The 20,129-nt window shown below is 53.9% G+C and overlaps 4 protein-coding genes across 12 annotated transcripts in view; 2 read left to right on the top strand and 2 right to left on the bottom strand.

Annotated features, from left to right (window-relative positions):
* Positions 1 to 471: 471 nt before the first annotated feature.
* On the top strand, positions 472 to 7,761 carry DUS3L (dihydrouridine synthase 3 like). 2 transcript variants are annotated; one of them, XM_080566451.1, is made up of 13 exons: positions 472 to 575; positions 820 to 1,120; positions 1,552 to 2,136; positions 2,778 to 2,819; positions 2,915 to 3,067; positions 3,164 to 3,280; positions 3,632 to 3,697; positions 3,785 to 3,895; positions 4,517 to 4,613; positions 5,172 to 5,247; positions 5,544 to 5,732; positions 5,828 to 5,956; positions 7,571 to 7,761. In XM_080566451.1, exons 1-13 carry the CDS (start codon positions 505 to 507, stop codon positions 7,641 to 7,643), a joined length of 2,010 nt encoding a protein of 669 aa, XP_080422577.1. In that variant the 5' UTR covers positions 472 to 504; the 3' UTR covers positions 7,644 to 7,761. The 2 variants fall into 2 exon arrangements, with proteins under 2 accessions (XP_080422577.1, XP_080422578.1); XM_080566452.1 differs by lacking the exon at positions 7,571 to 7,761 and having other exon boundaries at positions 5,809 to 5,943.
* A 2,450-nt stretch (positions 7,762 to 10,211) lies between these two features.
* PRR22 (proline rich 22) lies at positions 10,212 to 12,517 on the top strand. Its single transcript, XM_080566459.1, has 3 exons — positions 10,212 to 10,345; positions 10,500 to 10,583; positions 10,715 to 12,517. The coding sequence occupies exons 1-3, from the start codon at positions 10,243 to 10,245 to the stop codon at positions 11,620 to 11,622; spliced, it is 1,095 nt and encodes a 364-aa protein (XP_080422585.1). The 5' UTR covers positions 10,212 to 10,242; the 3' UTR covers positions 11,623 to 12,517.
* A 151-nt stretch (positions 12,518 to 12,668) lies between these two features.
* LOC308182213 (la-related protein 6-like) lies at positions 12,669 to 15,078 on the bottom strand. Its single transcript, XM_080566454.1, has 4 exons — positions 14,825 to 15,078; positions 14,488 to 14,664; positions 14,033 to 14,243; positions 12,669 to 13,782 (listed from the first exon to the last, which is right to left on the bottom strand). Exons 2-4 carry the CDS (start codon positions 14,652 to 14,654, stop codon positions 12,772 to 12,774), a joined length of 1,389 nt encoding a protein of 462 aa, XP_080422580.1. The 5' UTR covers positions 14,655 to 14,664; positions 14,825 to 15,078; the 3' UTR covers positions 12,669 to 12,771.
* A 723-nt stretch (positions 15,079 to 15,801) lies between these two features.
* RFX2 (regulatory factor X2) overlaps positions 15,802 to 20,129 on the bottom strand; it is a 59,858-nt gene continuing 55,530 nt past the window's right edge. For 6 of the 8 annotated variants that reach the window (XM_080566445.1, XM_080566446.1, XM_080566443.1 and 3 more), the window contains 3 exons: positions 19,678 to 19,831; positions 18,006 to 18,048; positions 15,803 to 17,852 (listed from right to left, as the gene is read on the bottom strand). In XM_080566445.1, coding sequence (XP_080422571.1) covers positions 17,743 to 17,852; positions 18,006 to 18,048; positions 19,678 to 19,831 — 307 coding nt within the window. In that variant the 3' untranslated portion in view covers positions 15,803 to 17,742. Of the gene's footprint in view, positions 17,853 to 18,005; positions 18,049 to 19,677; positions 19,832 to 20,129 lie in introns of all 8 variants that reach the window. The other 2 variants (XM_080566444.1, XM_080566448.1) reach the window with 1 other exon arrangement.

Here is a 20,129-nt window from a genome sequence, read left to right as displayed (position 1 = left end):
CCCAGGGACAAAGTGGCCTTGTCTCACGTTCCACCATCATTTACACAGCCCAACTGGTGCAGTATTTTTGCAGTATTTTTCACCTCCTCCTGCTGACAGCCACCCACAGGCAGCACACCCAAAGCCTCCCCTAGGGCAGCCCCAAGACACGATGAGACCAGGGGCACCTCCTGTCCCTTTGCCATCACCAGTCCCGTCCCTCAGGCCACAGCACCAAGGTTTCACTCCGGGCTGGGACATGGAACAGAGAAATCCACAGCAGAGCTGGGAGAGACAGAGCGAGGCCAGAGGCCCCCTCAATGCCCAAGGGGCCAGCACAGCGCCACCCTACAAGGCAGACACACCAACCCCAGCAAGCCCAGAGCCTCCCACCAGCCCAAACCTAGCCCCTCACAGCACCCCCTCACGGCGTACGACACCCGAGCCACCACCACCCCGCCCAGCCCACCACACTGAAGGCGCCCGGCTTCAGCCCGGTCTTTTATACCCACACCCGGTCACGTGATGCACGTCATCGCCGCGTGCGGCAACAAGATGGCGGCGGCGGCGGCAGGGGTGGCACCGGTCCAGGCGCGGTGGGTGCGCGATCGGGGGCGGGGGGGGGGGGCAGCGGCCCCGGGGCCCTGTGAGGGCCGGGCCCGGCCCGATCCCTGGGCTCCTCTCGGTGGGGTGGGGCGGGAGCGGGCTGCGGCCCGCGGGGGTATCAGGGTTTCCCACCTCCGGTGCTGTTTTATGGAGGTGTGGGACTGGGACCGGGGCCGGGGCCGGGGCCGGGGCCGGGGCCGGTTCGGGCTCCTAACGGCCTGTCTGGGGCTGCAGCTTCGTCGCCTCCAAGGAGCAGTTCCACGCCTACCTGAGGGCCAGCGGCGAGCATGGAGACGGAGAGGCTGAGGAGGAGGAGGAGGAGGAGGAGGAAGAGGTTGGCAGCGAGCAGAGCGAACCCCCTGCGAAACGAGGGAGGCTGAGCGAGCACGGCCTGGGTGCAGAGAGCCCAGAGGGTGCTGGGGAAGGGGAGGAGGTGCCCGTGGAGAGGAAGCGAGCCCGGGGGCAGAACAAGAGCAGGCCGTGCATGAAGCCGAACCACTACGAGAAGAGCAGGCTGTGCCCGTCAGTAACGCAGGTACGAAGTGGGGTCCCGCTCAGCTTTGCCCTGGGGGGTTCGTTTATTTTTTGGTCTTGGAAAATGCGTTCTGGAGGATTGAAGGTAGAGGTTGAAGGCAAACTCCCAGCAGGAAGGCACTGAGGCAGAACTGCTTCAGTTGACTTGTTGGGAGAATGTGTAACAAGGTGAGGCTGAACAGGACAAGGCAGCTTTTCCAAGGCCATAAAGCTAAAACATCTTCTCAAGTACTCAGTATTCCCCAGCATGTTCCTGGGAGCAGTTCATGGCATTCCCAACATCATCCAGTGTCTGACAGATGCTCACTGCAGTTTTGTCCCCTCTCCAGCCTGGGGTGGACCCAGGCTCGCGTCAGTGGTGGTAGAAAGTACAGGCATGCATGTGTGCAGGTGGAGGGCAGAGGTTTTAATCTCCTCTCTTATTATTTTCAGGGCTGTGCAGACAAGTGCTACTTTGGCTCACGGTGCCGCTTCCTTCATGACATCAGTGAATACATGGCCACGAAGCCGGCTGATCTAGGGCACAGCTGCGTGCTCTTTGAAACCTTTGGCAAGTGCATTTATGGCGTCACCTGCCGCTTTGCCAAGGCCCACCTTGGGGATGGCTACCAAAATATCATCAACACAGACCTGACCAAGCAGTGGGAGGGGAAGTCACTGGTGAGAAACAACCTCTCCAAGGACCTCCAGCAACAGCTGCGCAAGAAGAAATTTAGCTTCAAGAAGGCTGATGAGTACCTCCGCAGTCTGGCCAAGCCCCACAACAACGGTGGGAAGGGAGGCAAAGCCCTGGGGTGCTCTGCAGAGGATCAAGAGGTGTCCAACTGCACGACGCCCCAGGAAGGCCTGGGAGACACCTCAGAATGTCTGGTGCTACCAGAGGAGGGAGGAGATCCCAAACCAGCTGCCTTGCAGAGTCCCATCCCCACAGAGGGTGAGGGGGGATGTCCCATCAAAACAGCTGGCTTGGTGACAGATGAAGACATTGTAAAGCTGCGGCCATGTGAGAAGAAGAAGGTGAGCGGTGAGAATTTGGTCAAGGGCTGCTGTCTTTCGTATCCCTGCCAAGTGGTTGAGATTGTCCTTAGGAAGACAGAAGAGACAGCTGGGTGAGAGGCAGGCAGAGGACAGAGCTGCCTGGAGACCACGTTACTGTCATGAGAGGGGAAAGGCATGGGCAGGTGAGCTGTTGGGGCCGTGGCGATGTTGTTGGAAGGGTGAGAACTGAGAGGAGATTCAGCCCCTTGCACATGAAAGAGAGTAGGAGCTGAGCTCTCAGTGAGGGTGGAAATGATCTGCAGGGAAAGCTGGGGCTGGTAGATCTGCGTGTACTGCACAGTGCTCTCCGGCCCAGCATTGCCTCCTTCCTCACCTCTGTCGTGGTGTCCGTTAGCCAGTCTAGCATCCTGCTAAATCTCTAACTGCTTTGAGTTTTCTCCAAGCTGAGCAGTGAAAACAATTGAGCAGTTAAAGTTTCTGGTTCTTTTACTGAAATGTCAGGGAATAGTTGAGGTTCTTGAACAAAAACAGTGATTTTCTGGGTTTCCACTGAGTTTTCTCAAGGCAGGTGATAAAATCACTGATTGGAATCTCCTCCAGTTTAACCACTGCTGGTTCAGCTCTGCTAACATGCTCCTTCATCCCTGGTTATTTTCCAGTTGGAAATCCAAGGCAAGCTCTACTTGGCTCCATTGACCACGGTAGGTAACTAAGTCCTTTTGTCAAAATTTGACTTTATCACATTTGGAACAGAGCAAATCTCGTGATTAACCCGTCTCTTTGCTGTCTCTTTCAGTGCGGTAACCTCCCTTTCCGAAGGATATGCAAACGCTTTGGGGCAGACGTCACCTGTGGAGAGATGGCTGTGTGCACAAACCTGCTTCAGGGCCAGTCCTCTGAGTGGGCTCTCCTCAAACGGCACCACACTGAAGACGTTTTTGGGGTGCAGGTAACTGCTGTCATCTTGGTAGCCTGACAGATGGTATTTCAGTTCTGAGGAGAAAAGCTGCTGCTTGAACTCATACAAACTGTCCCCCTTTGGTAGCTGGAGGGAGCGTTTCCAGACACAATGACCAAATGTGCAGAGCTCCTGAACCAGACAATTGATGTGGACTTTGTGGACATCAATGTTGGGTGTCCCATTGACCTGGTCTACAAGAAGGTAAGAAGTTCTGCAGCATGTCCTGTTTCTGTCAATAGATACTTGTCTTTTGCCTCATCCCCTGCTACCTGATCTGCTCCTGCCAGTTTGATCCAGAGCTCCCAGTTCATTTATGGACTCCAGTGAGGGGGCCCATAAGCTGTTCAAAGAGCAGAGGAAGGTTGGCTGTCTCTTCCATCCGGCAGCAGGCAGAAGCCAGGAGGGAAGAAGGTGTATTTTTTGTTGTTGAAGCATCCCCCTCATCTGAATCTGGAGAGGTTCCAAGTCTTAGTTGCATTTCCTAAGTGGAGGGCTGCTCTTTGCGGTGCAAGGAGGCAGAAAGTCTTCACGGTGCCACCTTTCTTTCTCCAGGGAGGAGGCTGTGCTCTGATGACTCGGACCAACAAGTTTGAACAGATTGTCCGAGGGATGAACTTGGTGAGTCAGAGCACCTGCTACCAGCAGGAGATAAGCTGGTGGAGCAACCTCCTGCCCCAGCCTGGCCTTACTCTGCCCTCTCTGCAGGTGCTGGACGTCCCGCTGACCGTGAAGATACGGACAGGGGTGCAAGAAAAGATTAATGTGGCTCATAAAATAATCCCCAAGCTCCGGGAGTGGGGCGCATCCATGGTGACGGTAAGGGGTTACTTGCTGTGGCGTGAAGATTGTTGGCTGGTGTCTGGGGAGCTCTGCTTGCATATCAGCCTAGAGCACAATGTGGGGGTGACCTTACCCCTTCCCCACAGCTGACTAGCTCTTCCAAACACCTTTGATCATCTGTGTACTACCTTTTAGTGATTTGTCCTAGTAAGAGAGACAAATTCAGATGCACATGTATCTAGGACATTGTCCTAGATTGTCTTGAACCTTGTATCTATTACAAAAGGAGATTGCTGCAGTGCTTTGAAACAGAAGCTTCATTCAAATAAGCCTCATTATGGCAGGGCTGGGGACTCACTTGCATGGGGATGAGTTCCTGCCCACAGTGACTATTCCCTTTCACTGCAAACTGTCACTTCTTGCTCTGGCTTGCAAATAGCCCAGACATTACTCAGAAAGCTTCCAGCGCTGTCTCAGCCCTGCTAACCGCTTCTGCAGCCCAGTCTGTTAGCAGCTGGCTGGACTGTACACCTAGAAGAATCCTTTACCCCATCCTGTTGGTGTTGCTTTTGTTGAAGCATGTTCCTCCAGTGTTCACGTCCTACGCTATGCTTCCTTTGTGGCTTTTGGTGAGGTCTCTATAACTTCTTTCCCCAGCTTCATGGCCGGTCCAGGGAACAGCGGTACACAAGGGTTGCTGACTGGGACTACATAGCAGAATGTGCTAAAATAGCAAGCCCCATGCCTCTTTTTGGTAGGTGTTGCTGGTTTATTGGGTCTGAGATGTGCTGCAATATCTGGTTTGAAAAATATTATTTAAAAAACATGCACAACAAAACACAAGCCCCCAAGGACATTCAGCCAGGGGGCAAGGTTGAAGTGTCCCTACCACTGCCCATGACTCCACAGAGGGAGTGAAGTGTGTGAGTCTTGTGCATCTCAGTTTTGCAGATGTGCACGGGGCCAGACGTGGTGAGTACTGAGCAAAGCAGGAGTGGAGGGGACAGGCAGGACACAAAACAACTTTTCAGCAGGTGCTTCCTCCTGTGGGCACCATGGCACAGAGAGTCCCAGAGGGTAGGAGTCGGGAGTGTAGAAGAAGAGAGGAGAAGGCTCTGTTCCTCCTTGTAATGGGAACATTAATCAGAAACATTCCTGAGAGTCTCTAAACATGAGTCCTGGAGCCTCTTTGGACAGTGTGGCTCCTGGACACAGTGTCCATTCTGAATTTTATCCCATGCCTGGATTATCTCATTTTGACTTGCCCTGGTGCAGCGCTTTGACCTCTGGCTTCTCTCTCCCTTCTGCACAGGAAACGGTGATATTTTGTCTTTTGAAGATGCTAATCAAGCCATGCAGATGGGTGTTTCAGGAATTATGATTGCAAGGCAAGTGGCTGCACTTCCCCTTTGCTTCTGGGCCCTGTTGATGCAGGAGTAAAAAATCAATTAAAAAATATCTAAACTAACCCAAAACACGAGAAGAGTTTCCTCTTTGTGTAATTATTCTTTGAAACTTGGTACAGTCAGTGTATCTGTGAGAACTCATAGCAGCCTTATGTTGAAATTGAAAGCTTTTAAAGTATCACTGGCTGGCAAGTAAGAGCTGGAAAGTCTTTAAGTTGGTTGGCATCTTCAGAAGCATCAGTCACAGGAATAACGATGCACATTTTATTTTGCTGCAGAGGAGCGCTAATCAAACCATGGCTTTTCACTGAAATTAAGGAACAGAGGCACTGGGATATTTCCTCCAGTGAGAGATTTGATATCCTTAAAGACTTCAGCAACTATGGCCTTGAGCACTGGGGATCAGATACTCAGGGAGTTGAAAAGACCAGGAAGTTCCTGCTGGAATGGCTCTCATTTCTGTGCAGGTAATTGTGCCCACCTGGGAGAATCTTTTCCACAGCAAGGCCATACCCTTTGAACAGTAGCACACAGTGTCATCAGCATTTATATTTCATTGTAGGTATATTCCAGTTGGATTATTAGAACACCTACCTCAGAAAATCAACGAGCGGCCACCTTACTACATTGGGAGAGACTATCTGGAGACACTGATGGCAAGCCAAAATGTGGATGATTGGATTAAGATCAGGTAATAAAGCATTGAATTTCACTTAAATTGCTAGGTTGTGACATAGCAGAGTCCCACAAAGTCCCTGTGTCTGCATGCATCTTCCAAAGAGCGGTGATGACTCCTTCCCACAAGCTCAAGAGGCTGTAAGAAACCAGCAAGGGTTAACGGGTGCTTTAATTGGAGGTTTTAAGTGAGCTTGAAGTTGCCATAAAGAGCTTTCACTCCCTGCATCTGCCTCAGCAGCATTCAGTACCCGCTGCAAATCTAAAACAGCTCACCTCTCTCATGACACACTCTTCATCCTGGGACAGTCGTAGGAACCAACAGAGGGGAGTGCAGTGATGGGACAGCTCAGGCTTTCAGCTCTGTCTCTCTGCACTTTGTGCAGACAGTCCCGCTTGGCCAGGCTGCACGGATGCCAAGCAGGAAAGCAGCCCCCATCCCCAGTTCAGAAGAACTGAGCATATCCCCCATTTTTTAGCATCTGATTTCTGAGTTTGTGCAACAGAGTGCAGGCAACTGCTTTTCCCCACATCTGTGAGACCTCAGGTACTGGCTGGGAAGTGACTTAACAAGCTCACAGCCAGCTAAAATGAGAGCTCAGGCAGCACAGCCAGCTGCTATTTCCCATGTCATGGAAACAGATTAACAAAAATAGAGCATGGCTACAAGCTTCTCTATTTTTTGCTAATCCTCATCCATTTTGTTAGTATTGGGAACAGCTGCCTAAACCCAAATTACATTGAGTTTTAATCAGAATTTTTAAATGCCATTTTTCAAGCAGAACCTGCCCACACTAGGCTGTGCAAAGCTTTGTAACCTGTGCTATTTGCAGGGCCATGTAATAGACACTTACAGCCATAAGAACTCAAAATTTTGGATCAGATTAGGTTTATTCATTAAAGCTTGTTTAGGAGCTGCTAAGGAGATGCTAACCCAAATCAGGAGTCCTCCAAGCATACCCTGTTCTGCTTTTGAGCTGTAGATTCACAGCTTCTCATTATGCAATTATATGCCCTGCTGGGATACTCTCTGCTGACATGTCTTATGGAAAGTTTTAGTGATGCTATGTTGAATGAGCATCCAGGAAATACGTTAAGCCTCCTTGACTATAAAGAAAATTATTCTGCCCTGAAAACTCAATGTGGGTTCCAAAGTGTGAAATAGTTGAAGTCTTAAGCTAGGATAAGTCGCAATAGCACTGGCTTACATCATTTTAGGATCCAACCTTAATACTTTTTGGCACTAACAGAGTTTTGGCTCTGCACGAGCACAGCAAGAGGTGGAGAGGAGCTTTCAGAGGCTTGTGTTGATTCTAAGCATGTGGTTGCCAGCCGTGAGGCTGGTGTTCGGGTCACCAAACTTAGAAACCCATTTTGTCATCGACTCTCAGTGACTCCCCAGCAGCAAGGGCATTGCCAGTACCTGGAGCTTGCATCCCTCCAGTGCTGTGGTTCAGGGTTAAAGCTCAGCGCTAGGGCCAGTTGCATGCAGCAACACTTCACATTTTCAGGAGGGTAAAAGCTTAATTTGGATACATCTGGCTGTAGTAACCGTTGCTGTAGAGCCAGGGGGCCATGCGGGTGGGTAGCAGTGGCTCTGCTGTACTAACCTGATTTTTTTTTCCTTCAGTGAGCTGCTTCTGGGACGTGTACCTACCAACTTCACCTTCCTGCCTAAACACAAGGCAAATTCCTACAGATAGGACTGATGAGGCAGTTTCCTATGGCATCGAGTCAAGGGAAGGCATTAACGTGGTGTGTGTTGCAGAGCAGGTTGCTCAGCTACGCAAAGAAATGAAATAAAGTTTTATGTTTTTAGAAGTGTGGTTGCTTTCTTGCCCTGAGCATCATTGCCTGCCACAAGTTGCACAGCAGATGGCCTCACACTTGTGTAGTCTTGCAGCCAGAGGTGCCTCACTGACAGAGAGCAATCTGTTTAATAAACAGGATACAGGCCAGGAGAGATCTTCAGCCTCCAGTTCACAGTGGGAGTTGTCCCAACCACCCCACCCCACATGCTCTTCACATTGTGGGAGCAAGAGGCCTCTGTTCCTACCAGGATATGCTTGGTAGTGCCAAATCCTTCATGTAGGGGGAGGGGATGTACTGACACAATCCCCAGGGGTCCTGTAGAGCACAAACAGACCTAGTGTCCCAGCATCTGATGTTGTGCAGAGTTCTGTCCCTTCTTGGGAGCAGGCACTTGCCATTTCTTGGATGTCAAGTGCCTGGGGGAAGCACGGCGCCTCTGAGGGCTTTGCTGGGGGAGGGGGATTCAGAGCTGCTGTTTTTCCATCACAAATTTCCCTTGAGCAAAGGATAAATGAAAGCAGGGCGAGTGACATCGCATACGCGACCTTCCCTAGCTCCCTCAAGGTCTTTCTCTAGGTTTGGATCACTTGAACAAATGCAGCATGTGAAGGCTGCCAAGCACAGGAAACAGCCACAAATGCACTTGCCCTGTGGCATGAGGACTCACTCCACAGATACAGCTTGTCAGTGAGGGGCAGCCGCAAGCCAGACAGCTCACGTCCATGACAGCTCAGCTGAAGCAGCTTGTTCCTTTTCCTCCTAAAAAGCCTGCAGCTCATGCGAGGTAGAGCCATGCACCACAACAGTGGGCGCTTCTTTCATGCTCAAAGAGCATAGCTGTTTGAATGAACTTCCTGAGCAAGCAGCGCTGAGTGTTTTTCCTGGTGGTGATGAGCAATGTTCACATGCTGCCTGGCATCGCTCTGCCACCAAGGAGCTCTGGTTCAGCTCTGGAGCTGAGGTTCGGGGCTCACAGGGCAGTGGAACACGTGGGGAGGAACACACAGACCCTGTTAGCTTCCCCATGGGTACAGCCTCACTGGAGAGAAGGAAACAGAATGGGACCTCCAAAAAAATTCTTTTAAAAAGCCACAGCTGCAAAATTTAAGCCAGGCCACCCTCACAAGGTGCCTTGATCTGGGAGCACAAGGGGAGCAGACACATTTAGGGGCAGTGGGTTCAAAGGCAGGGACAGGGTGGGAGGACAGGTGGCCTGTGGCAGAGCCAAGCACTCCTGGGCAGCTTTCCAAGGCAGCTCTTGCTCAGCTGACGCTCGCACACTGTGATGTCAAGGCTCGCAACAAAAGTCATTAAATTAATGATATCCCTGTCCCAGCCTACGTGGGAAACCTGTGCACCCATGCATCTGGCAGAGGCTCTGGGCACACCGGAGGGTAGAGGCTGGGCAAAGTGACAACAACAGACTTCTTAACCCAACATCCCTCTGTGCCAGGCAGTGAACATCCCCACCAGCCCCACAACACCCTGGGACCCTAGATGGGGCTCCACACACAGCCCCAGACGTGCACAGCCCTGCAGTGGGTGCAGCACCCGCGGGACCCTCTGCGACGTCCCCAGCTCTTCCTGGTTCACCCTCAGCAGCCCACAGCCCCGGGCACAAAGGCTGTGACAACGCCTTGGTTTGCCTTTGTTCTGCAGCAAAACTTTTGCTACTCAACAGGGGCTTCATTTGGGGCACACAGGATCACAAGCACACTGCAAAAAGAAATAATAAATAAATAAAAAAGAGGGAGGAAGAAAAAAAAAAGGCAGCACGAGAAGGGGGAATAAACAGCATTTTCAGAAATATCTTCCAAAAGAAAGAGAGTGGTTACCATTTCACAGCCCGTTTACCAACACCCTTGAGCGCCCGTGGGTTCGCACAGGGCAACAGCACACCCAGGCAGGGGAGGACCAAAGCTCCCGGCACCGCAGCCGGACCCCGCTGCCCAAAAATAAAATAAAATAAAATAAAATAAAATAAATAAAGTCAGCAGTAAACGCAGGCAGAGGAGACAGCGGCTCCAGGGCGCTGCTGCTGGGCATTCCGCCGGCGTCTCAGCAGCTGCGGGCAGGGCGAGCGCTCCATCTCCCGGCCGCGCCGCGCAGCGCCTGCACCCGCTGGGGGCGTCCCCAGGGTGAGCCCTGCCGGGCCGCGGGTGCCCCCTCCCCCGCTCCATCCCCGTGCCCCCGACCTTACCAGGCCGTTCCTGTCCCCAGCAGCCCCACGCTGTCCCCACGCGTCCCGCCGCAGTCCCCAAAAGAGGCTCCCAGGCTGCTCCGGGCTGTATTTCGTGATGGCAACAAGCCCCAGGCTCTGCCCCGTCAGCACCCTACAACTGCCAGCAGGTGTGGGGGCACCGCAGCCCGATTAACCATTTCTCTCCCTGGGGAAGCTGGGAGGGGTGGGGTTGGAACACGGCAAGCCCTCACGTTCCTTCCTAGGAGACCCTCAAACAGGAGCAGCCAGACCCAGAGTCGTTACCGGCCATGGAGCCGCCAGCCCCGCGGCAGCCGCCCCGCGGCCACCAGCGCCCCCAGGCACCCTGGCCCCTTCAGCCATTCGTCCTCATGGAAAACTTCTACCCTGCAGGTAGGGTCCGGCCCTGCGGCCCGCAGGTGCTCGAAGGAAAAACTTGCATCCCTTCCTCCGTCGCATCCTGCCCTCCTCCTCGTGCCCCTCATGCCCCCACCCTGCTACTGGAGGTGACTGATGGCGGTTCCTTGTCTCTCTCTCTCTCTTCCAGGCTTGCCTAACCCCAGGCTGGAGCACCCTTTCCAGGCACCCCCAGCTGTGGTGGCACCCGGCATGCCCCGGGCCCCCCGCCCAGGTTTGGTGTCCCCCTGTCCCCTGACAGCGTATGGGCTCAGCGAGCCTGGGGCAGCCTGGGGAGGGAGCAGAGGGGGTGTCCAAGGAGCACCCCCCCCCCCAAGCTCCTACAGCTCCCACCCGACCCCGCAGGTCTCCAGATGGCTCCGTGCGGCTGCTTCTTCGACCCCCGCGTCTTCCGCATAGAGTGGACCACCACCAACCTCCCCTCACCAGCCACCTTCACGCCCGTCAGCTCCGCTTCGCAGCCCGCCGCTGCCCCACGGGGTCCCCAGAGCTGCGGGGCCCCCCCAGCCCCGGTGCCCCCCCTGCGGCTCTTCGTGCCCTATGACCCTCAGGGGAGAGTGGCAGCCCCTGCCCCCCCGGTGCTGCCACCATCCCTCCCCAGCTTCCAGCACCTGGAGGGGCAGCTTCGGCAGATAAATCTGCCCAGCACAGCTGTCCCCACAGGGGCACCGATGGGTGGGGGCATCCCCCTGGGCAGCAATGTCCCTGAGGGCAGCAGCATCCCCCTGAATGGTGGCAACCCTGCTGGTGGTGACGCAGCCCTGGGCAACTCTGTCATTCCTCATACCCAAGCAATGGGGGATGCCCCAGAGAGCCCAGACATGTCGCTGCCTGAGGAGGTGCTGCTGGAGGAGGCCATGAGGCTCTTTGACTGTTCCCTGGGGGCAGGGGCGGGGAGCCAGGACAGTCCCAGCAGTGTCCCCATACCCAAGGACCCCAGTGTCACCAACAGCTCCAACCCCTGCTACGACATCAGCTCACTCTTGCTGCCCGAGGAGATGCTGTCCTCTGACTACAGCATCCCCGAGGCCTCCAATACCATCCTGAGCATGGAGCACCTTGAGGAGATCAGGCTGAACCCAGAGGATCTGCAGTCGGACCTGCCAGTGCTGCCGTCACCACAGGACAACGTGTTTCATCCCAACACCACGCTGGAAAAGCGAGGGAAAAAGCGGCGTAACACATCATTGCCAAAAAAAGGCAGCAAGCGCAAAGCCTCCGCAACCAGCGCTGGGGTGGGAGGGCAGCACTAAACCCATTGTAGGGGTGGGAGGGACGGGGAGAGAGATGAAGGGGATAAGAATGTAGTAGGTTAGCTTTTGTCTTCTTTTTTTTTCCCTATTAAAAGTTAATTATTCAGAACTGTATGGGACTCCATGCCTGCGGGGGTGGAGGAAATGCAGAGGCACCAGGAAATGACAGAGGTACAAAATCAACACTGAGCCCCAAACAAGAGCCACTAAGCCATCCCCAGGATTAAGCCATCACCAGCAAGGCAGACAAATGTAGCAGGTAGCCCCCAGTCCCTTTGGGGGGGCTCTTTGGTGGGACAGGCCAGGACAGACAGGTCCATGCAGGACTCTCAAACACAGCCACACATGGGAAGTAGCATCCCCAGCCCTGCCCTGAGTCCCTGGAATGAGGACAGGGGACAAAAAATGCTGTACTGCCTTCACATTGAGCACAGCCAGCATCCCCTCTCATAGGGGCAGGGTCAATGCAAAGCCCTTATAAACATCAAACTAATTCCCATTCTTGGGTCCCACCAGACTCAGCTCTAGAGCCTGGCTCGTCCTCACTGCTGCAGGAAAATAAACCCCAAATGACCCAAAGAATGGCGAGGGATGGAGTTGGTGGCAGGCAATACCCTTCTCCCCTTGTCTGGCTGCACCTTGGGCAGCCACAACACCAGGAAAGTAAGGAAAAAGACATCAAGGAAAACATCAGAAATAAATAAATCACTGCCACAGCCAGAAATTGCCTGGAAACTTCATCTCACTTTATTGAACATTTCACATCCGAGCTCCACAACTTTACACCAATGCATTCAACAGCACCTTCAGGAGGCAGCGCTGTCCTGCCATGCTCATGCAGGAGCTCTCAGTGTCCCCATTGTCACTGGCCCCAGGGACGTGGGGGGACCCAACATGATGGGATCCCAGCAGCATCACCCAGAGCTGGCCTGGGCCCTGGCAGGAGTGGTGGCTGCTGGCCTGAGCATGGCGCTGGGTTCTTCTGGTGCTCAGCACCTCAGCTCGCACGCTGCTCTGCCCCGAGCATCCTCGCCCCAAAACAGCTGCACTGCCACCGCCCGCGGCTCTCTGGGCCACAAAGAGATTCTGCTTGACACAATAAGGCAAAACAAAACCAAAAAAATCCCCAAACCAAAACCAAAAGGAGCCTTAGTGCCTGAGGACAAGTTTTCCTCTCCCAATGCTGTTGTAGAAGCCCTTGGTGCCATCAGGCCCATGTGGCAGGCGAAGCACACCAGCACGGAGGCCGAGGGACTCAGACACCTGCTTCACAGCCAGGGGATTCCCAGGAGGCGATTTGGCATCCAGAGAGGGGCCAGGGGTTGCACTGCTGCCCCAGGGTGCCCACGCACCTACCCCACTCCCCCAGCCAAAATCGAGGCCCTGGGAGCTCTCGGGGCTGGAGCCAAGGCCAAAGCAGCCACCAGTGCTCAGCTCAGTGGTTAGCGGAGGAAAGACCTTGCTGGTGAGGAGCGACCTGGCAAAGGTGCTGCCAAAGGAGCCAGGCTTGAAGCCACTGTGGCCATCGGGCCAGGAGGGTGTCGAGAGGAGGAGAGGCAACGAGGCCTGGGCCGTGTCTGACTCCGGGGAACTGCATAGCAAGGAGTCCCCGAGGCTGTAAGGGAACGTCTCAGCCGCTGCTGCCTGTGCCTTCCATCCCAGCATCTCCTCCACCGCCGCCGCCTCCCTCTCAGCCCCGCTTTTCTTCTTCGAGCCCTTCCCTGAGAGCCGCACCACCCGGATGCTCTCAGAGCCAGGGCGGCTCAGGTCCTCAAAGGCCCTGCGGGCGCTCTCCAAGCTCTCATACTCCACCAGCGCACAGCAGCGGCTCAGCAGCTCGGGGAAGCGCACCGTGTATTTCCGTACATCCGAGGGCAGCTTCCTGCCTGGCCTCAGGATGCGGATGGAGGCGATGGCGCCAAAGGGGCTGAACATCCTCGTGATGGTCTCAATGAAGTTCTTCTGGAGCGGCGGCAGCGCGCCCAGCTCCTGAGGCAGCGGGTCCCAGGCCAGGAGCAATTTGCTGGGGGGGATGCTCAGCAGGGACTCGGGGAGGGGGACCCGCCGCCTCACTTTGGTGCCCTCCTCATTCACCTCCAGCAGCTCTGAGAACTGCAGGGCGTAGAGCGTGAGCCGCCAGTCACGCGTGAGGTATTTCACCTGCGGGGGCAAAGGAGGCCGCTGCATTCCCTGGCAGTCCAGGCAGGCTGCAGCCCCCTCACCCCAAAGTCACAGCAGGGCAACATCCCCCTTCACCCAAGCACCCCTGGGGGCTAGAGGAGAAGGTCCCCAAGGCCCCCAGCAATAAGCCACAGCTCCCCTGTACTCCATGCCACCAGTGCTTCCTCACAGTCCTCTGGTCCAACTACAGCCTCCACATGGAGGCTGCCTCCTGCCACAACCAGCCTACCTTCTTGAAGGATGTGAGCAGCTTGATGCTGACAAAGCCCATCTTGTTCTTCTGGACGTGCTTCAGGAGGAAGGCATCCTTGGCCAGGTTCTCATCAGAGAGGTAGAACTCTACCTGGGACACAATCCTCCGGACCAGCTGTGGGTCAGGGATGGAGTAGCTGCAGTCGAACAGGTCAGGACTCAAAGCATCGCTCACATCACAGAAGCTCCTGGGGGAGCAACAGGGACACGGGTGTGAGCTGGTGGCCTTCAGGATGCACAGCACTGCCCTGTCCCAGCAGCAACAGCACAGGTGGCAGAGGTGCCAGGAAGGCCTAGGCCCATCAGCCTGGGAGCCACAAACCTAAACCTATCTCAGACAAGGGTCTCGGGATAAGCACAAAACAAGACCAGGGCTCATTCCCCGCCCCCCCCCCCCCCCCCCCCCCCCCCCCCATCCCCATGGCCACGCACCCACTGAAGCTCTCAAAGAAGTCATCCTGGCCGAGCAGGGTGAGCGAGCGGCTCCGAGGCGGACGGAGATGCAGCCCAGGGAAGGAATTTCTTTGCGCTTGCAGAGTGGTGCTGCAGCCAGGCTGGGAACCGAGCCCCAGGGCAACCACAGAACTATGCGATGACATGGTCCTTCATCTGGGACACCACACAGGAGAAGGGTGGTGCTGGGGTGGTTTCTGGCCACAGAGAGCCCCAGGGCAGAGCACAGCCCTAGGGCAGAGGCCAGCCCTGGGCAGCAGCCCCAGCCCCAGCCCAGGGATGGGGGAGAGGGGGCAGCCCTGTGCAGTGCCCTTACCTGCTTGGCACGGTAGAGGGGAAGAGTGGGAAGTCCTGGCACTACATCCTAGACAGCTGCAGGCAGCAGACCCCCAGCCCTCCCACCTCCAAACTAAGGCTCCTAAAAGACAGAGGGGGTGGGGTGGGGGGAGGGGGGAGAAGAAAAGAAAAAGAGAAAGAAAAATCCCTGGGGGTTCTCAAGCTGCTGGTTTATAAAAGAAACTGCTCAGAAGGGGCCCAGCAGTCAGGGCCCTGCCCGGCCAAGCCCCGCCAGGTGCCAGCTGAAGCACATCTGAGGGTTAAGCAGCCCCAGCTGAGCCCCATGACCTCTGCAAGTGCTGGGCAGGGGAGGCAGAGGAGGGTCAGGCAGCAGGACCCCACTGCAAGGGGCATCTCAGCCCCTGCCTCAGTTTCCCTGTCTTGTGCAGGGACAGTAACAAACATGCACAAGGAGGGTTCAGCCCCGGGCAGTGCTCACGCTCCTAGTGCTGCCAGGGTGACAGGCAAAGGTCTTTATGCCCCATGCCCATGAGAGGAAGCAGAAAATCCCTTAAAAAGAGTTGAAGCCCAGGCCATGCACCCCTCAGGAGGAGTGACACATTGGGGCAGGATGGCCCATGGCTTCAGTAGGAGGTAGGGAAGGAGGCTGGGGATGAAACTCATCCCTGTGGCTTGAGCCTTCGACAGGGGCTGCCCACCTCTTGCTGGGGCCTGATCCAGCTGCACCTTAGCCCATCTGTCCAGAGGGAGAGGGAAGGGAGCAAGAAGGGTGCAGGGAGCCTTCCCCTTCCTGAGGCGTTAGAGCAGGAATGATCCCGTCCTTAGTCACATCCCTGTCTCACTGCTCCCATCCTCCACAATTAGTCTGGGAGCTGTAATTAGTCATTGCCTCTTATGGCCTTGTTCTTAGCAGCAGCCTGAGCTTTTGGCTTCTTCTCTCTGTGAAATCTGGTGTAATAGGTACGTTCCCCACCTCCTTTCAGTGATTAAAGAAGAAATAGGACCACCACAGCTATTGTACAGGCCTGAGCATTTGATATATGTTTATTGCTATTCAGGTTTAGCTGGGAATTTTGTGCATGTGGGGTTTAGGTGGTTATCCAGACTCCTTGCACGGTGCTGCACTGTTCCAGAGCATCTTGCTTGCATGTCCGTGGTGAGCAGGAGGTGGCTGGCTTTGGTCGGTAGGGGCTGCAAAGAAGAGCCAATGCACCAGCTGGAGTTTTCACACTCTGTGGGAGCAGGGGAGTATAAGACTTCGTTGCTCAGTTGTGGTTTTTTTGACCATTTGATCTCATCAGCAGGATCTGAAGTGCAGACACTGACCCAGGGAGTATTCATTGTCATTATTTACAAATATATCCAGCTTTCTCATTTGTCTCCTGCTACTTTGATATGAGACATTTACAGACAGACATCACCCTGACAGACAACAGCACAGGACAGTAAGAGGGAAAGATGTGCCACTGTACACACTTTCTTTTTACTTTCCATTAGCAATTTTTCTTAAAGTGTCACAAGTACCTTAGTACCACTTTGAATGAGTAAGTATTATATTTGGATAGAATATACTCTGATATGCAAATGTACATGAGGCCCCTGGAAAAGCTCACATCAAATACCATATAAAACATCATTAGAAATAATTATAATAAAAGCTATTTATGACACAGCCTTTATTCACAGACAGGTTTGCCCTGGGGCTTTGTTTTTGCAGTTTGGCTTGATGACAGCCCCCCCACCAGCCCTGCCGTCGGCGACCACACAGACCTCGTGGGGTCAGAGCCCCGGCTCAGCCCTGCAGGAGCCAGTGCAGCAACAGCGCGGGAGCAGGGGAAGCGAAGCAGCGAGGGAAACGCCACCGCGGTGCTGAGCATGGCACTGGCCAGGGCCCACGGAGAGCCCCTCGCTGCTGCAGGGCCAGGGCTGAGCACTGCGGGAAGCAGGCACGCTGCCCACCCTAAGGCACTGCGGTCGCACACCCCTTGCCCGCGCTCTGGACACACGCCCACGTGCGGGGCCACGTCAGTATTTTAGCAAGACATCAAGCAAGAATTGTGCAGAACCTGCTGGGAGCTCAGGGTGTGGGATCATCCCTTCTGCGTGGGTACCCTGGCGAGGATGGGGATGCCCCCATCTCACGGTCATGGGCATCAGAGCCAGCTTTGTGGCCAGCTGCTGCGTCCTCAGAGTCCTTTGGTATCTTGAGTTGGCCTGACAGTGTCCCAGGATCATTCGCAGATGGAACACACAGCTGGCAAGACACAGGTGCAGCAGGGAGCACTCGTCCCATAGTCCCAGAGCGCGTTGTGCACTGCTCGGCAGGGACCAAGTCACGGCACAGCCTGGAGTCCTCCGGGTGGGTTCAAGAGATGCACAGTACGTGTGTGCCCAGCACGAACGATTTGGCAAAGTCAGAGCCAGGACAGTGTCTTGAAAGTCTGTAGGAGAAGGGTCAGGCATTTTTCCTTCCTCTTGGGCACTGATTGGTTCAAGTTTGTATCACAGTGAAGTCTGAGAAGTGGGGAAGGAACCCAAACCACCTTCCCTGAAAGAGAAAGCCTCATGTGCCCCTCCATCATCCCCCTGTTTGGCTGGGCGCAGCCTCTCCTCACCAGGCACATCCAATTTGTCATGAACTATGGAGGCTTTGCACTCTCTTTAGCAGACTTTGGACCTTCACCCTCCACCCAGCAGCCATGCTACTGCTGCTGCTGGCAGAGAGCAGGGGGCAGGCAGGCGTCCATCCCACGCGCTCTTCGTACACGGACAAAGCGCAGCCCCCTCCCACTGCCCACCCCAGCTCACCACCCACAGCCCTTCCTCAAACAGCAGTAAACATATAGAGAAACTAAGAGGCACTAGTAGCGCAGACGCGGGGAGACTCAGGTTTGCAGATCAAACGTCGTCCAGCCAGAGAAAAGCCAAGTCCCCGTGTTAGATCTCCTGCAGCGAGTGGCCGGCATCGCTGCGTTCTCGCTTCACGAGTGGCTCCCCCACACTCCGGGAATCCATGTCCACCTCGCTGCCCAGATCACTGATGTCATCTGCAAAGGACAGGGCTCAGATTCAGAGAGGTCCCTAGGGACAAGAGGTCCTATTTCCCAATGGAGTGGGGTGGAAAAGCCAGTACAAGGTTCCCCCTCCCACAGTGACTCAACCCCGGCCCCGCAGGACTTCCCTCAAGGGAGAGGAGGTACCTTTGTCCAGCAGTGTTGGGGACATGGATGTGAGGTCACTGAACTGAAAGAGAAAGGAGTTACAAGGTAAGTGAGGATTATGGACACCCAAGGCACCTGCTGGCATCTGTTTCCAAGCAATTCTAACAAGCAGTTTAAGCACTCGGGAGAAACCACGAGCAGTGCCAGTGGCAAAAAGCAGAAAGCAAAAACAACCACTTCTTTTGGGGATAAGTCTGCCGGTCTCATTTAAACCTCAGGTCAAATATAAAACACAAAAATCCAGGACAAGATCAAGTTCTTGGAAAAGGGCATAAGGAGAAAGTGTTCTGTCTCCCACATCATGATCAAGTGCTGCCACAAACACCTGGCCAGGGCACTGCACAAGGATGGTGCCACTTCTCCAGCTCTCTGCACCTCAGGCTGCTGCTCAGATGTGCCATCTTTCACCTCTCCTGGACTCTACCAGCACTCCAACTCCACACAGCTCTATGCAAAGTTCTTTCATTCATGCCAGGAAAGTGCTTTGGCTTGCAAGGCCACGATACCAAGTGATACCAGAGAGCCAGTGACATATTTGGTTCTGGAGATGTGTTGTCTCCCTCTGTGATAAGGTCTGAAACTAAAGTACTGTAACAATAATGCTGGAAAGTCATGCAGCGTTGAGCAGCAGAAGGAACTGAAAACAGCAGGAATTATAATGTGAGCAATGGAAATGGAAGAATACAATTCATTGTCTTTTGCTAGGAAGAATCAGCCTCCTCCTGGAGAACAGAAATACTGCAAGTGTTTAATGAAGGAGAAGCAAAACCTGAAGGATGAAAGCCTCCCACAGCTAGGTTTTGCTGGAAGCTACTCTCTTCCTTTCATGTTTCTTTAATATCAGTGAAGACAGAGGTTTTGCAGGGAATAGTGGGAATAGTGGGAATTCACATTCACATTCATTTCTTCTTTCCATGGAAAGAGGAAAACAGTATGAGCTTCAAGGAGCAAATGAGATCAGTTTTAATCTAACAGTAGTTTCTTTATTGCTTTCACAGGTTGACCTTTTAAATCTGGGCATTTCAGAATGAAAAGTTGGAAGCAGCTTCAGCTAGGCAGGACAGGACCTGTTTGCAAGCCAGGCACCATGCTTACTGTCTGACTTGTAACGAAAAAAATATAAAAATAAAAACCTGAAAAGCCAACCATCTATCATTTATTTCTCTTCTTCACATCAAAAATGGAGAGAGTGGCTGACTGTGCATGCAGCTCTGGGGTTTGCAGAGGGGTCTGAAGAAGTTACGTGCACAGACCCAATGAAAATTGTAGGGAAGGCAACTTTTGGACATTTTGCTTTTGGTTAGGTTTTGTGTTTGATGAGACTTGGCTATGGCAGGACCCCTAAAATCAGGGTTGGTACCCAAAGATTACAGAGAGAAGTGGGTGGGTCAATTTCCTCCCTCCTCCAGGCCTCTGAATCCCAGCTGATGCTCATCTGCCCCAAAAACCATCAGCTCAGTTTTTAGCAATCCATGAGAAAAGATGCTCAGGTAGCTGGATCCTTGTGCCAAGCACCCAAAATACCTCAGTAAATCCTTCAGCAAAGATGGTTATAAAACATGTTCAGGGCACAGCGTTGTTTGTGAACCAGTCATGCCCCTTTACACGCTGCTTAGTTTGGGTTTGTTACTAGGGAATGAACAATTCTCACCTCTCCCATTACGGCAATCGGCGTCTCCCCTGTTGCCTGGGCAACACGATGCTCCACCAGATAAAACATGTATTCATCATAGAGCAGGCGAATCAGGTGGAAGGAACCAAAGCTGGCAGCACTGCGCAAGGTGAGGTCGCGGATCACCATGGAGCTGGAGAATGGATGGGAAACAAAATATTTGGGACTTGCTTTACACTTGCATCATGGCTGATGTGAATTCTTGACCCTGAGGGTACTATGGGACATGGTGCTCTATTTCTAAAGAGTATCAAAAGCACTTTAAGAAATTAGTTGATGGAGCATCCTATCCCCATCCCAAAAGGATACAGGTGACAACACTGCTTTCTGCACCAGGGCAGAGCAACAATCAACCAGAATTTCATGAGTGTAAAGAACTTGGCTTTGGCTTTTCAAGAAACACATTTACATGCCCTAGGCCAGATACAGAA

This window comes from Anser brachyrhynchus (genome assembly GCF_964034855.1).
Source record: "Anser brachyrhynchus genome assembly, chromosome: 23".
Classification (NCBI taxonomy): domain Eukaryota; kingdom Metazoa; phylum Chordata; class Aves; order Anseriformes; family Anatidae; genus Anser; species Anser brachyrhynchus.
Note: the sequence above shows the minus strand (reverse complement) of the source record. Positions and strands in the feature narration are given on the sequence as shown.

What these genes read in the sequence shown, in the direction of transcription:
- PRR22 (XM_080566459.1), top strand. Translation starts at nt 10,243, where the DNA reads ATGGAGCCGCCAGCCCCGCGGCAGCCGCCCCGCGGCCACCAGCGCCCC. An exon ending in GGAAAACTTCTACCCTGCAG is followed by an intron (nt 10,346 to 10,499) that starts GTAGGGTCCGGC and finishes TCTCTCTTCCAG; the next exon opens with GCTTGCCTAACCCCAGGCTG. An exon ending in GCCCCGGGCCCCCCGCCCAG is followed by an intron (nt 10,584 to 10,714) that starts GTTTGGTGTCCC and finishes CCGACCCCGCAG; the next exon opens with GTCTCCAGATGGCTCCGTGC.
- DUS3L (XM_080566451.1), top strand. Translation starts at nt 505, where the DNA reads ATGCACGTCATCGCCGCGTGCGGCAACAAGATGGCGGCGGCGGCGGCA. An exon ending in GTGGCACCGGTCCAGGCGCG is followed by an intron (nt 576 to 819) that starts GTGGGTGCGCGA and finishes CTGGGGCTGCAG; the next exon opens with CTTCGTCGCCTCCAAGGAGC. An exon ending in GGCCATGTGAGAAGAAGAAG is followed by an intron (nt 2,137 to 2,777) that starts GTGAGCGGTGAG and finishes GTTATTTTCCAG; the next exon opens with TTGGAAATCCAAGGCAAGCT.
- LOC308182213 (XM_080566454.1), bottom strand. Translation starts at nt 14,654, where the DNA reads ATGTCATCGCATAGTTCTGTGGTTGCCCTGGGGCTCGGTTCCCAGCCT. An exon ending in TTCTTTGAGAGCTTCAGTGG is followed by an intron (nt 14,244 to 14,487) that starts GTGCGTGGCCAT and finishes TTGCTCCCCCAG; the next exon opens with GAGCTTCTGTGATGTGAGCG. An exon ending in TGCTCACATCCTTCAAGAAG is followed by an intron (nt 13,783 to 14,032) that starts GTAGGCTGGTTG and finishes TTGCCCCCGCAG; the next exon opens with GTGAAATACCTCACGCGTGA.